Source organism: Zeugodacus cucurbitae, chromosome 2, assembly GCF_028554725.1.
Source record: "Zeugodacus cucurbitae isolate PBARC_wt_2022May chromosome 2, idZeuCucr1.2, whole genome shotgun sequence".
NCBI classification, from domain to species: Eukaryota; Metazoa; Arthropoda; class Insecta; order Diptera; family Tephritidae; genus Zeugodacus; species Zeugodacus cucurbitae.
The window spans coordinates 2,718,546-2,733,426 of record NC_071667.1 but is presented as its reverse complement, the minus strand read 5'-3'; the positions used below and the strand labels follow the sequence as shown (position 1 = coordinate 2,733,426).

Below are 14,881 nucleotides of genomic sequence, written 5' to 3'. Positions count from 1 at the left end.
TATTATTCACCAAACTGCAAAAAAGATCACAAAATAAAAAATTTCAATTTTGCGTAAAGAATTTGCGTTATCACATCGGCGACGTGGTATTTTCAGATTTTCGAATTCCATCGGTTTCAATATGACAGTTAGAAATGTATGAAAAACGGGCGACTCTAGCCGCGAATTGCAAATTGATACAAGCGTGTGTGTGTGTCTACATGCAGAAATAAAAATAAACGCAAATTTCATTTTTTCGAAGCGTTGCGAAGTTTTCAAAAATTTCATATTTGCTAGTGACAACCGTTAACTGTCAGTTAGCAGCCGGCGTGTGAGTTGACATTGGAATCGGTGTGATAGCGTAAATATGAAATGTGATGAAAATGTTCAACGAAAGAGACATTTCTGCAATCAAAACAGTTTGAAAAATTTAATATTTCAAAAATGGTCGAGCGGAGATTAATAAAGTTTTCAGTTTTTCCATAAAATTAGTTTTCCTTATGCGGTCTGGAGTTACGTAAAGCTTAGCTGCATCTGCATTTATAAACTGGATGGGGGAACTCAGTCTATTGTAACGCTCACAAAGTACCGTTAAACAAAATGCCATAAAGCGCTATAAACAAGCCACAAGGATCATTTTGAGTGCAGGAGAGCACAGTAGTTTTATACTTTTATAAAAGTGGGAGTGGCCGTGCCCCTCAATATGTTTAATGTACATACATGTCTCACACACTACTGAAGTTATCGCCACGAATCGATGATGTGACAACATTTATTTTCAGAATTTCCAAAAGCCCAACTTATTATTTCCCTCATATTTGCAATATTGGCTCTCTCGTAGACCCATTGTGAGAGACGCTGGCTGAACGCAGTTAGCAATTGTCAGAGTTGCCATTGTGCGTTGTAATTCGCTGTGGCAACGTGTTCGCGCCGCTGCTTGTTATGGCGTTACATAAACTTGAAGTGCACGAAATAACCGTAAAAGCAATAAAAACCGAAAATGCTTGTAAAGCAAGCACACAACGAGATTTCTCATAGCGAATGCACTCACCTTTGCCTGCGTAACTGTAAAAAAAAAATCGTCAATTGTGCGCGCGACAAGTGGCGCAAAACATTTATACGCTGCTGACGCTGAGTGGTTTTTTATTTGCGACATATTTTTCGATTGCCGTAAATTTTCATTTTTTCCCCACGAATATTTTCCTAAGGACACAATGGTGGACTGGATGTAAAAAATGTACAAAAGGAGAATTTCGAAAAGTTAAAAGCGAAAGAAATAAGATGAAAATAAATAAGCACAATAGTGAGACAAATTGCTAGCAAAATAAATACAAATCACGTGTCAGCTATTTACTAAAACTGCCAGTCACTCACACACTTTAACTGTCAAGCACGGCGGCAAATTGTCTAGCTCTGTGTTTGCTCGCAGTTGATGCGAACGAATCTTAGGCTCAAGCTCATTCACATCTCCTCCTCCACAATATTGTAAATTCTTGCTTTTTAGGCATAAGAAGCGGCTTGATTTGTGATTTTGATGAGATTTACAAGTGTAAATTCGCAATGAGCAGTTGAAGCCACAGTAGCCGAGTCTTAGGTGTGAGCAACACAGATGACAAAAGGAATGTGAAGCATTAAGAAAGACACTTGTGATAATGATGCGAGTGCCGCTCAACAACAGCAACTCATTGGCGCTAAATTCTTGTACAGTGTTAATTAAGCGCGCGTCTAAAAGCAGACATCGCGTTCGCTCAAATCATCGAAAATAAACGAAAACGAATTGAAAACATTAGTACGAAAATTATCGACAACAAGCGCGCACACCTGCCCATTAGCGGCGTGAGCTGAGTCGGCGTGTAAATGGAACACGGCGTTGCCTTTAAAATTCCATTCAAATAAATTTATTCATTTAGGCATTCATTTGCGCGTTCATTCACTACCATTGCGCCCGGCAAGGACATGCATCCCGGCGCCCCCGTGATTTTCGCTTTTTAGTGCCCGAGCCTTCATGTGCCAACTCTATGCATACGTTGCTGAGGGCTTGTACGCGTGTGTGTGTGCGCCTTCGTTTGTTTAACGGGTGTTTTGATTGCTTCTGCACTGTGTAGCACAGTTTTAATTGCATACTTTTTTGGCGCCAACATCTACATTAAACAAATAAGCTCTTCACACACACACACGCACACACATACACAGACGCCCACAGCTGTAAATAAATGGCGCGCTCATGGCAAATAAAGAATAAAGTTGTGTGCGTGTTTATGGCGGTATTTATTTCGTTTTGTAGTTGTTTTTGTGCGTATGCCGTTTAAAACGCCTGAAATGCTGCATGCTTATTTAGTGGGCCGACTGGCTGAGATTGTGCCGCGCTTGTATGTGTGCATATATGTATGTATGAACGTGTATTGTCTATGGAAACCAGCATTTTACCGAATAATTAGCAATGAGGCTCTTTTAATTAGGTTATACCGTCGGCAAAAAACCTGATAAACGCGCATATTCTCACACATAAATGGTGTTTAGTACCTGTGGGTGTGTGTGTGTGTGGGTGTGACCGAATTTCATTTTTAGACATACAACCGTGTTATGCGGCCAACATTTGTATGTTCAACATACTACACAGTGATTACCATATGTGGGTTTTCGGTGTTACTGACCTCAACCGCGCACTCCGTACATTCACAAAATAAATTAGCATACAGCTGAATAATAAATTACTCGTATGTCGAAAAGATTTGCGGTGACCACATATGTGATATCGCCACAATATAGAAATTGCATAATGAAAATGGTGATACATGCAAATGAGCTAAACATGGGACAGCCGAGTGTACATTGATTTAAGGTGAATAGTTAATTAATTGATATACTATCATTGAATGATTGCATTTATTTCACGGCGCTCTAACACCACCACTTTCATATGCCATACGAAAATACTTCACTAACCATCTCATATGAAAAGAATTGCGAAGAAGGCGGTAATGAGGGAGGCACATTATAAGGGAATATTGCAATTATTTTGCGCATAAAGTATCGATTCCACCTCGTTACAATTACAACATATATGTGACGGGTGATTTTTTTGAGGTTAGGATTTTCATGCATTAGTATTTGACAGATCACGTGGGATTTCAGACATGGTGTCAAAGAGAAAGATGCTCAGTATGCTTTGACATTTCATCATGAATAGACTTACTAACGAGCAACGCTTGCAAATCATTGAATTTTATTACCAAAATCAGTGTTCGGTTCGAAATGTGTTTCGCGCTTTACGTCCGATTTATGGTCTACATAATCGACCAAGTGAGCAAACAATTAATGCGATTGTGACCAAGTTTCGCACTCAGTTTACTTTATTGGACATTAAACCAACCACATGAATGCGTACAGTGCGTACAGAAGAGAATATTGCGTCTGTTTCTGAGAGTGTGGCTGAAGACCGTGAAATGTCGATTCGTCGCCGTTCGCAGCAATTGGGTTTGTGTTATTCGACCACATGGAAGATTTTACGCAAAGATCTTGGTGTAAAACCGTATAAAATACAGCTCGTGCAAGAACTGAAGCCGAACGATCTGCCACAACGTCGAATTTTCAGTGAATGGGCCCTAGAAAAGTTGGCAGAAAATCCGCTTTTTTATCGACAAATTTTGTTCAGCGATGAGGCTCATTTCTGGTTGAATGGCTACGTAAATAAGCAAAATTGCCGCATTTGGGGTGAAGAGCAACCAGAAGCCGTTCAAGAACTGCCCATGCATCCCGAAAAATGCACTGTTTGGTGTGGTTTGTACGCTGGTGGAATCATTGGACCGTATTTTTTCAAAGATGCTGTTGGACGCAACGTTACGGTGAATGGCGATCGCTATCGTTCGATGCTAACAAACTTTTTGTTGCCAAAAATGGAAGAACTGAACTTGGTTGACATGTGGTTTCAACAAGATGGCGCTACATGCCACACAGCTCGCGATTCTATGGCCATTTTGAGGGAAAACTTCGGAGAACAATTCATCTCAAGAAATGGACCCGTAAGTTGGCCACCAAGATCATGCGATTTAACGCCTTTAGACTATTTTTTGTGGGGCTACGTCAAGTCTAAAGTCTACAGAAATAAGCCAGCAACTATTCCAGCTTTGGAAGACAACATTTCCGAAGAAATTCGGGCTATTCCGGCCGAAATGCTCGAAAAAGTTGCCCAAAATTGGACTTTCCGAATGGACCACCTAAGACGCAGCCGCGGTCAACATTTAAATGAAATTATCTTCAAAAAGTAAATGTCATGAACCAATCTAACGTTTCAAATAAAGAACCGATGAGATTTTGCAAATTTTATGCGTTTTTTTTTTTAAAAAAGTTATCAAGCTCTTAAAAAATCACCCTTTATTATGGCTTCACAAGATACACCACAGAATTGCTGGAAGCGATCAATGAAAGGTTAAGTTTTTAGTTATTCATGAATGGATTATGTAAAATATAAAATATTAAGATTTCAAGAAAGTTCAGTTGTTTGAAATCCCATAAAAAATGTTTGTGCTCTTCGATAGTAAATAGATTTTCACCACATCATGGTGAATTTCAAAAGAAAGAATATTTCCTTAAAGTTCTACTGAAGTTTTGTTCAGATTTTGATACTTCATAGTTACTACTTACTCAGGTACTTTATGAGATCAGCAAACACTGGAATTTACAAGCCTGCCTGCTCTATAAAACCATCAATTCTGAAAATGACTATAAAACTTCAGGAGGAAAGTACTCTCGCAACAAAGTTGCTAGAGAGTATTATAGTTTTGTTCACATAACGGTTGTTTGTAAGTCATAAAACTAAACGAGTTAGATATAGGGTTATATATATCAAAATGATCAGGGTGATGAGACAAGTCAAAATCCGAATGTCTGTCTGTCCGTCCGTGCAACGGATAACTTGAGTTAAAATTGAGATATCTTGATGAAACTTGGAACGTGAGAAGGTTCCTTCGAGAATGGGCAAAATCGGACCACTGCCACGCCCACAAAATGGCGAAAACCGAAAACACATAAAGTGTCGCAACTAAGCCATAAATAAAGTTATAACAGTAAAATTTGGAACAAAGGATCGCACTAGGAAGGGGCATATTTGGATGTAATTTTTTTGGGGAAGTGGGCGTGGCTCCGCCCCCAAATCGGTTATTTATATAATCTCGCAAACCAATAAAGCTATATAAACCAAACTTTCTGTAGTCGGTTCTCTTTCGTACCCCACCACACACCATGAAATTAGTTGAAATCGGATAATAACCATGCCAACCTCCCATACAAAGGTTAGGTTGAAAATTACTAAAAGTGGGTTATCTCACCAAAGAAAAACGTCAGAAATACTAAATTTTACAGAAGAAATTGCAGAAGGATGCTGCATTGAGATTTTTTTACAAAATGGTAAATGGGCGTGGCATCGCCCACTTATGGGTCAAAAACCATATCTCAGAAACTACTCGACCGAAATTCGGTATGTAATATTTTCTTGACACCCTGATGACACGTGTGGAAAATGGATGAAATCGGTTCACAACAACGACAACTTCCCATGTAACTCAATTTTGAACTCCATCTTATTACTTCACTTTACAATATATACATAAGGAACCAATGAAGATAGCGAAATAAAACTTTACACAAATACTGTATATGATCTGTGGCATCACTTGTGAAAAAATTGTCGAAATCGGACTATAACTTTTCAAAGCCCGGATATCGAATATGAAGTGTTCAGTGCCCCATGGTAATTTTTTACCATAAATTGCGATAAATCCCTCAGGTATCTTAATATAATTCAGAGCAAATATTTTTCTTCTAATAGTGCGTCTTTGTACCAGATGAAAATATGAGAATACCTAATTATAGGATTTTCAAAAATACGATGAGCTTAATAACTTATAAATCGGTTAATATGTGAAATATATTTATGCCGAATGTATGGGTCAAATTCTATGTTTTCTAATAAAAATATATCAATAAATTGCGAGAGTATAAAATGTTCGGTTGCACCCGAACTTAGCCTATTCTTACTTGTTAATATAGATATCTATCACAATAATTCACTTACAAAAAATTTACAACCTCATTTTCTAGCAGATACCAGAAAAACAAAATGGGGTTCATCTATTTTGCCGCAACTGACTTATGGTCTCTCTAACTCACCCACACATCCAAGGGTTAATGTGCTACGCTTCTTGAGCGTAATTTTTTTTTTTTAGCTCGAGAGCCACTGAAGCGCTCATTATTTGTGCTCAAGTACAATTAAATTTACATTTCACCCACACAATTCGGCCATGCAGTGCCTCATGAATATTTATTATTTATTCTCATGCTCAGAAACAGTCTAAATTAGCCTTTTATGCTGTGTGCTTTTCATGTTTTCTGGTTTTTCATAAGCGGATTAACACTTCTGTGCATGCACAGCGAATTGTGTGGAGTATCATGAAGAGAGGACGTCGAGTAAATAGTAAGAGAGAGAGTAGTAAAAGAATAAATAAGCGACCAAAGCGAGATTTTTTTGTGCAAAAAAATTGCTTTTGTTATGCAGAAATAATGAAAAGGAAATTGTAGAAGATAGAAAAAGGAGTGTTCATAAATAGTACCATAAATGAACTGGTCATTGAAATTAACTTGAATACATAGCTAAATATTTAAGTTAAGAAAATTTTTTTCAAGTGGAAACCTTGGTGTATTTAGAAGTCCTCTTTTACTTGAGCAACCCAAATGTGTAGGACCCACTTTATAGACACAGTATAGTTAGAACTGTAACGCTGAAAGACCCGATTCTTTGCCGATAACGGAAGCAGAAGAGTGCTAAGAAATTTTAAGTCCAACTAGAAAAATCCTTGAATAAAGCACTACCAGTAAATGAAGATAGCAACAAAGCAAGTGTTGCAAATTTCGTTCGACTACTGAGAAAACTTTATATAACCTCCAAACTAAAACACTTTATCCTTGAATAAATTTAATTGTCTGTGAGTGAGCTGATCTCTGCCACTGCAGTTACGAGTCAGCTGACAAATGCACAACCTGCATATATACATACATATGCGGGTGTTTATATATTCCTTCGAGCTTTAGAAGGCGCCAAAAAGGGCTGCATTAATCGCCGCGTCGCTATGCAATGATAGTAAAACAAAACGGCAGCGAAGCGCCTCGTCGCTGTCGGCGCAAGCGTTTTGAAATAGCGAACAAGTGAAGCGCGTAAAGTCAAGTTGATAAAGAAATCAGTCAAGAGAAGTTTGCGACGACTCAGTGAATACCAAACAATCAGACACAAGTACAATTGCAGCAACAACTAGAACAAACGAATACATGGAAATCAAGGCGAAAGTCGAGTGGGGTTCAAGATAAAAGTTAAGTGAAATGGAATCGAGTTGCTTGAAGAGCGATGGCAAGCCATGCGCTGGGCTGCAGCAGGGAAAGCGAGGTTAAGTTTCAAAGTAGAGGAAGCGCCTTGAGTTCTAGCCAAAGTGCAGGTAAAGTTGTAGGTGGCATTAAAGAAGAAGTGCAATAGCACCCAGAAGGCTTACGGTTGCAAGGATAATGGTGGCGAAGGAGCAAGCCAAGAAAACGTAGCCGGTGATTAGAATATTCATTAAATAGTTCATGAAATTCTACATTTTAAACTCTCTCAAAAACAGCAATTGAAAAAAATGGCAAAGTCCGCTGTTCACGTTCTGCATTATAATTTATTGCAATATATTTTCTCATATAATTTGTTCACTATGCAGCCACCACCGCCACTATCTTCGAGCCATCTTTGACCTAATTTCTTGCAGTCCGTTTGCAATGGCATCTATCTTGTCGTTTGCCACATTTACGACTTGACCAAGTTATGTCAGCAGATAATTCTGGCACGAAGTTGTTAATTATCGTGTCTCATAACAATTCCGTTGAATGCACAGTTATATTTCAAATGTGCTGTTAACTGATAGCTGTGAACGCTCGGGTTTCTGTGTTTTCTGTGTATTTCACACCTTTAACGATCGAGCACACGTCTACACGCAGCAATAAAGAAACGACGTAGCAGTAATTCCATGCAAGTAATAACATAAAATTTACGTTTATTGCTCGGCTTAACAGATATTGCTGCCGCATGTAGCAACCCATTGCCTAAATAAAGCCGAACACTCAACTGGAATGATAAATGTGGAAGAAATGGGTACAAATGGGTGGTAGGCTAGGCTAGGCTATGTGAGACTTCTTAACTTATAAGAGAGTGCACGCATGGCTGTCGCTACTCGCTAACGCTTGGCGAATCGAACAAACTACAGTAGCTTTCCAAACAGGCTATCAGCACTTACGGAGCAATTTTTCTATGTGCTTTTAGTAAGCCTGAATGCGGCTTAGTTACGGTAAAAACAGTAACATATGTCAGTACAAGTAGTTGCTGAGATCTATATATTAAATGGAGGGCGGGGTCACGCCTACAAGCGTTAGATAAGTGGACAATTTTTGCTTGAAAATTGAAATTAGTTGGGCTTATTTATTTTGGGAAATACTGTTATTAAAATCACAAAAATTTCAATTCAATTCGTTTCAAAAACTATTTATGGTTGATTCTACGATAAGAGGTTTCAATTGCATAGAGAAAACGGCCAAAGAAAAACTTTGGATTTTTTTCATGAAACCTCTATATTATGATTTTTGTCCCTTTTATTTATCTTCTCATGTAAGGGCAAGTCACTTAATACATATTTTATTACTTTTTCGACGACCCGGCTAAATACATCGGCCAGGGGAGAGACGTAAAGTTTATGGTAGATAATTATTTTACCAAAGGCAAATAATTAATTTAAAATGTATGTATGTTTGTGATTGGCGTTGCAACCGTTTAGCCGGTTATAGCCGAATCGACGATAGTGCGCCACCTCTCTCTCTCCTTCGCAGTTCGGCGCCAGTTGGAGATCCCAAGTGTAACCAGGTCGCTCTTCACCTGGTCCCTCCAACGGAGTGGAGGCCTTCCCCTTCCTCGGCTTCCTCCGGCGGGTACTGCATCGAACACTTTCAGGGCTGGAGTGTTTTCGTCCAATCGGACAACATGACCTAGCCAGCGTAGCCGCTGTCCTTTTATTCGCTGAACTTTGTCAATGTCGTCGTATAACTCGTACAGCTCATCGTTCCATCGTCTGCGGTATTCGCCGTTGCCAATGTTCTGAGGACCATAAATCTTGTGCAAAATTTTCCTCTCGAAAACTCCTAGTGTCGTCTCATCTGATGTTGACATTGTCCATGCTTCTGCACCATAAAGCAAAACGGGATGATAAGGGACTTGTAGAGTTTGGTTTTGGTTCATCAGCGAGGCTAATATTTTTGGTTTTGTTGATGCTGGTGATGGCTGGAGGTGGGGAAGGGGTCTTGTTCAGAAGTTCACGGAAGAAAGTATCAAGACTCAAGCAGCTCATGACTTCCGGTCCGGGTGTCATGATGAATAGTATCTCCCCTGGTCTCTAACCCTCTCCCCTGGCAGGTATTTTGCTAGGGAAAATACGGCAGGGGAGAGACGTTTTAATGAAAAATTTAATTGTTTTAAATGACTGAATTATTTTTTGGGTTAATTATTTATTTCACTTTAATTATCACAGTATCAGTAATTTAGGACAATAAAAGCAAATGAATTAAATTAATAGTATACGTTATGAATTGCCAGGGGAGAGATAAAATCAGTTTTCGAATCCAGTACACCGCACGATCGGGCCGCAATAACTAAAAAACTACAGCTCTCAAACGGATTTGGCGATTAGTATTGTTAACTTCAGGCTGAAATGGGCCCATGAGCTCTTTTTTCAATGCGATCGTCTTTGAATTTATGTCATACAAGCGGAACAAAATTTGGCAGGGTACATACAAAAAAAAATCGGGACAAAAGTTAATTTTAAAAATTATATGAAATGAACAAAATAATTTAAATATTGTCCGAAAGTTAAATAAAAAGTAGCAATGGGACAAGCCAGGGGAGAGCTTTTTAATTAAGAGCACAGTGTATGACAGTAAGCGCAGAGTATTATCACCTTAGCCTGATATCTTCGATCACCTGCTCAATTAAACCCTGAGGAGCTGGACCAACTTCGTTCATTTAACCGCAATTTCTCCTTTCATAAAAAAGGCTTACGAATACATACCGCTGTGCAAATGCTGCTTGCTGCAATCACCTGTCACCACTTTTATGCATCTTCCCCACACATCTTGGGCAATGAATTTTAAATTTACGCGCTTACAGATGACTGATGGCTGAGCGGCAGCAAATCAAGCGTGCAAGCAAGTAGCGCCAAGTATGCGCTGAGTGGAAAAAGAATAACTTAAAAACACATATATTCATATTATGCAACTTTGACGCCAAGTGGGAGTTAACGGTGTGCCAAGACGCCGAAGGAAGCCCTAAGAAGCTCATAATTTTATCATTTCCAGTTTCTTTTGTTTAGCAAGTCAACGAGCTGCAACGTCGCGTGGTTAGAGATAAAACGTTGGAGTTGAAAAATGTGGAGCGCGTTGGCTACACAATGTGATTGCAGAAAGAGGGAAAGCGGAGTGGCAGCAAAAGAGTGGAGTGGCGGGCTCTAGAGAAAGTGGCAGTCAACCATGCGAAATTATCAAATGTTTGACGGCGTACATATACAGAAGCAAGCGGCAGATGCAGGCATTTTGAATACTTACATATGTGCATGTAATTGCGTGAATGTGTTTAATCGGAGCGCGGATGTGTGCGCGTTGGTAGACTGACGGGTGAGGCTGGCTAGCAAAATGAGCAAATGTGTTGCAAGAGCGCTGGAAAGTGTGACAATATGTCACCATTTCGGCACAAACACATGTGCAAATATGCAAATTCGCTGGCTATGAGCGCGCTCCACTGCTCCCTGCTGCAATTCACCTAAGCATTTGTGGAGCTCTGATGCTTAGATGCCTGCCAGACGCCTCCGCAGTGCGCTTCGTCGCATAATGCAAATTTCCATTGCAATTGCTATTCAAGTGTGATGCGGCATTTTCAAAACCCCATTTAGAAAGGAGAGATGAGCTCTAGTAGAGGCCAGAAGTTGCTTCCTTTGGTAGGCGTGTGCTTTTTGCTTTACGGTCTATTTTGCCTTTCGAGATGGTGCTGCCTTCCGGTAAAAAGGAAAATAGATGCAAATAAAAAGCTAAAAGCAACAATAGAAATGGGTGGAATTTGTGACACCTGTGCGTATGCTACATAAGATTCCACGGAGAAGAAGTGTACTCTTTTCCACTCCATTGTTTTGCCACGCCTCTCCCCTCTATCATCGCTTTGCAGTAATTTTTTCTTTTTTCTTTCTTCTTACTTTATCTTTACTTGCTTAAACAAAGCCGAACACTTTCGTTCTTATGAAATTCTCTATCTGAAAAACAAAAACGTGGAAAACGCTCAAAGCTCTTATTCAAACAAAGCCTAAGTAATTCCTCCCAACTGCTGTACACTAGAGGCAATGTGAGCAAACCGCCCTCTACTCTTTCAAATATCAATTTCCAATTAAGGCATAAAAAGGAGAAGCCTTCTCGGTTTCATAAGCTTTTAGCATATATCTACGTATACATTTGAATTTCACTCACCAAGAAGACTATAATTCCAGCTCGAACACCGACACCTATCAGACGCGCATCTCATCGATCGCCGCCTGTGGCACTTGTTGCTGCAGATGTGTGTTGCTGCCCCCAGCGCTGCCGCCGCCACCGCTTGAGGAGGCGCTCGTCATGCCGATGCTGTCGCCGACGGTATTCGCGTGCGCATGCGCATGCAGATGATGGTGCGAGTGACCTTTGCTGGAGGGCGCACTGCTGACGCCGCTGCTGCTGCTGCCATTCGATGGCGTCTGATCGATGAGATTGTTTATGATGCCACCATTGCCGCCAACCACTATGCCTCCACTGGTGACACCACCTACGCTGCCGCCGCCACCGCTTGGCGCAGAGGAGGCTGTGCGTATTGGTGGTCGTGGCGCTCGTATATGTTGTTGTTGTGGTGCCACACCGGTCATAACACTGCCGTTCGGTTGATGTTTACCACTAACTTGTTGTTGTTGATATTGTTGTTGCTGCTGCTGTTGTGCATCTGCAATGGTAGGAGAAAGAAAAACAAGGTGGTCAGAGTAGGGAGATAGAAAGCGGATTTAAGCAATTTAATACCGAAAATAGCGGTACAAATATGCCAGCAGCCAAGCAATCGTATATTCTTGGCTATGTTGGGTATTTACGGCCATGTTGGCCTCTACACCTCTCAACACACATACACCTCTCAACTTCATTGGCAATCAAGAGCACGCACTCACACAACATTTTATCTGTCAACATGTGGACCGAATGTTGACTTTGATTGCCTGCAACTGTGTATTCGACTTCCTACTGTTGCTGCTGTTGCACACTTACCCATTGTAATTCGCGGTTGTTGCATGCAGCAGTCATATTGGCATGCAAATTGCTTGCCCATTGCTAAACCGGCATTGCACAGCGCAAGCTGTCACAACGCTACTGAGCGCGCGAGAGCTTTGTGCAACAACAACAACAGTGTGCGCTCGTAGATATACCGTAATCGTGGTTATTTGGCCCAAATATTGTACGCCGATACTCACTAGTCTGCAACGGCATTTCGTTTGCAACAAAAAGTGTGCGAAGGAGGAGAAGCGCAGATGTTTCGCTGCTGTTCGCGCATAATTGTTTCAACACAGCGTTGCATTTCAATGCGAAAACGCAAAATGCTCGTATTGCTGCAATTAGCCTATTATTATTGCCACAGAGTTGCATGGAGGCTGAGCAATTTATTTGCCTATGGCCGACTGAAAAACGTTTGGAAATCACTGTATTTCTGTATCTCGAAAGTTCGCTCTGATAAAGGTTTTATTTTTGCGCCTTCGTTAAGCGTTTTACTTGAAAATTTCGATAACTGCTTGAACTTCCCTCCAAATGAAGAGAAAACGGAAATAAAAAACCAATGGAATTTCATGAGAATATTTTAAGATACGCCAGCTTAATAAATCTTGCATGAATTTCCTATTGGTATTGATGTTCTCATGTGGATAACTGTAAATGTTACATACAACTTTTGTACTTGCATACATACTTACTTATGTATATTATATTCAATATTCAATCAAGCGGTAATGGGCCATTTCGTCAATTTGCTTATGTGCGAATGTGTTGTTGGAGTGGTTGCTGAGCAGTTGCTTCGAATGCGAAATTTTCAGCTATTTCCGTGCGTTCAATGAACTATCTCCTGTGCATGTGTGCGTGTGCAACATACACGCAGTCACCATAGCATTAATACATTTATTGTGTGCTGTGTTTTGCATTATTTGCGCATGAATTGAAATTGAATTTTTGCCATGCACACAGCCACACCCACGTGCCCCCCACCGCACGGTAACAACAGACAGCTGCCAGATTTCATATTAAATGGCTGCTTCGACAACGGTAGCGAGCAACATTTGACAAAAGCAATAACAAAGTATGGGAAGCGAACGTCGAACGAGCTACTCAAAGGTGCTCGGCCCAGCCCAGCCCGGCCCGGCGTGGCGAATGAGTCAAATCAAAAGTGTAGTGCAAATGCAATTTTCATTATTTCAACATGCAGACAGCATACTCGCGTGCTTACAAAGGTAACCGCACATACACTCCCACAACCATATACGTCGATGGGTACAACGTGTGGTATGAGTAACTTAATTTTTATTTTATTACATAAGCTCCTCTTTGGAAATTATTTGAGGCGGAAATGGAGTGAGAGCGCAAACTTGTTAGGGAGAGTGTGAGCATACACACGTGCACACATTCGCACATGTGGGTGTGTGAAAAAGCATTGAAGCGTGTCATAACAAAGGCACAGTCCACTCTCCCAGCGCTATTGTTGGCATATGTTCCCACTGGAATGAGGCACACTCGCTTATATTGCTTACAACACAAAGGTACATGTGTATATACGCTTTGAAAGCGGTGCAATCAAAATATAAAATTCGTTTTTATTTTTGTTGAAATTATGTGAAAGATATGGAGGAAAAAATAAATAACGAAGAAAAATATTGAAATGAAATATAAAAATAAAATATAAAATTTTCGCAAATTTTTACTGATGCTGATGCGCACAGCCTTTCATGAGCTATGCCGTTATTTAAATATCAATGCAGGCCTTAAGCCCATTTAAACCGTTAAATACAGTATGTATACAAATAAAACAGGTGCGTGGAGTCCCTACGCGCGGAAGAAGTTATACTTCTTAGTGATATTCCAAGAAATGCATATCATTTTGTATGAAAGAAAACTAGCGAGAGGGAAAGGATAAAAATATGGTGGAGTGACCAACTCTTTCTTTCTTAATGCAAAGTTCAAATCAATTATCATTTCTGGGTTCTGACGGATTGATATCTATAATATTTACAATTGGTTTATGATAACTAAAATACGACATGAAATGTCTTACATCTATTTTATCTATATTTCTCGCGAATACCGCATCAATAGTCGTACCTCCTTTTGTCGTAGAATCATTTCTTCCATTGATCATTTCTCTCTGAGGAATGCCAGTAATGGTTCAGCTTCTGGCAATGAGAAATTTACATTGAAATCTCTCGCAAGGAGTACCGGCAGTTGACAATGGTTTGAATCATTTGAATCACTATTCACTGTGTACTAAAACTACAAATAGTACGTCAATATTATATAGAACATGAATTAATTAGTAAATAAACACTGTATACAGAAATGATCCTGTGAAGTCTTAACTTTTCAACGGCTAACGCAGAGTATTTCAACCAAAAGTGACACAAAATAGTTGAGAATTAGCAGAAATGAAACAGAAACGAAAGAAAAATAATGCGCAAGCATAGTGAATATGTCACCAACCAAAAATTTAAACATTGTTCTACAAAAACAAGAATTGCTCAAATGGCATAAG

At 39.9% G+C, this 14,881-nt stretch overlaps 1 protein-coding gene across 1 annotated transcript in view; it reads right to left on the bottom strand.

Annotated features, from left to right (window-relative positions):
• Nucleotides 1-14,881, bottom strand: part of LOC105208454 (neuroligin 4-like) — a 105,434-nt gene that overhangs the window by 5,764 nt on the left and 84,789 nt on the right. The window contains exon 11 of the mRNA XM_054234146.1: nucleotides 11,551-12,049. Within this exon, the coding sequence (XP_054090121.1) occupies nucleotides 11,589-12,049 (461 nt within the window). The 3' untranslated portion in view covers nucleotides 11,551-11,588. The remainder of the gene's footprint in view (nucleotides 1-11,550; nucleotides 12,050-14,881) is intronic.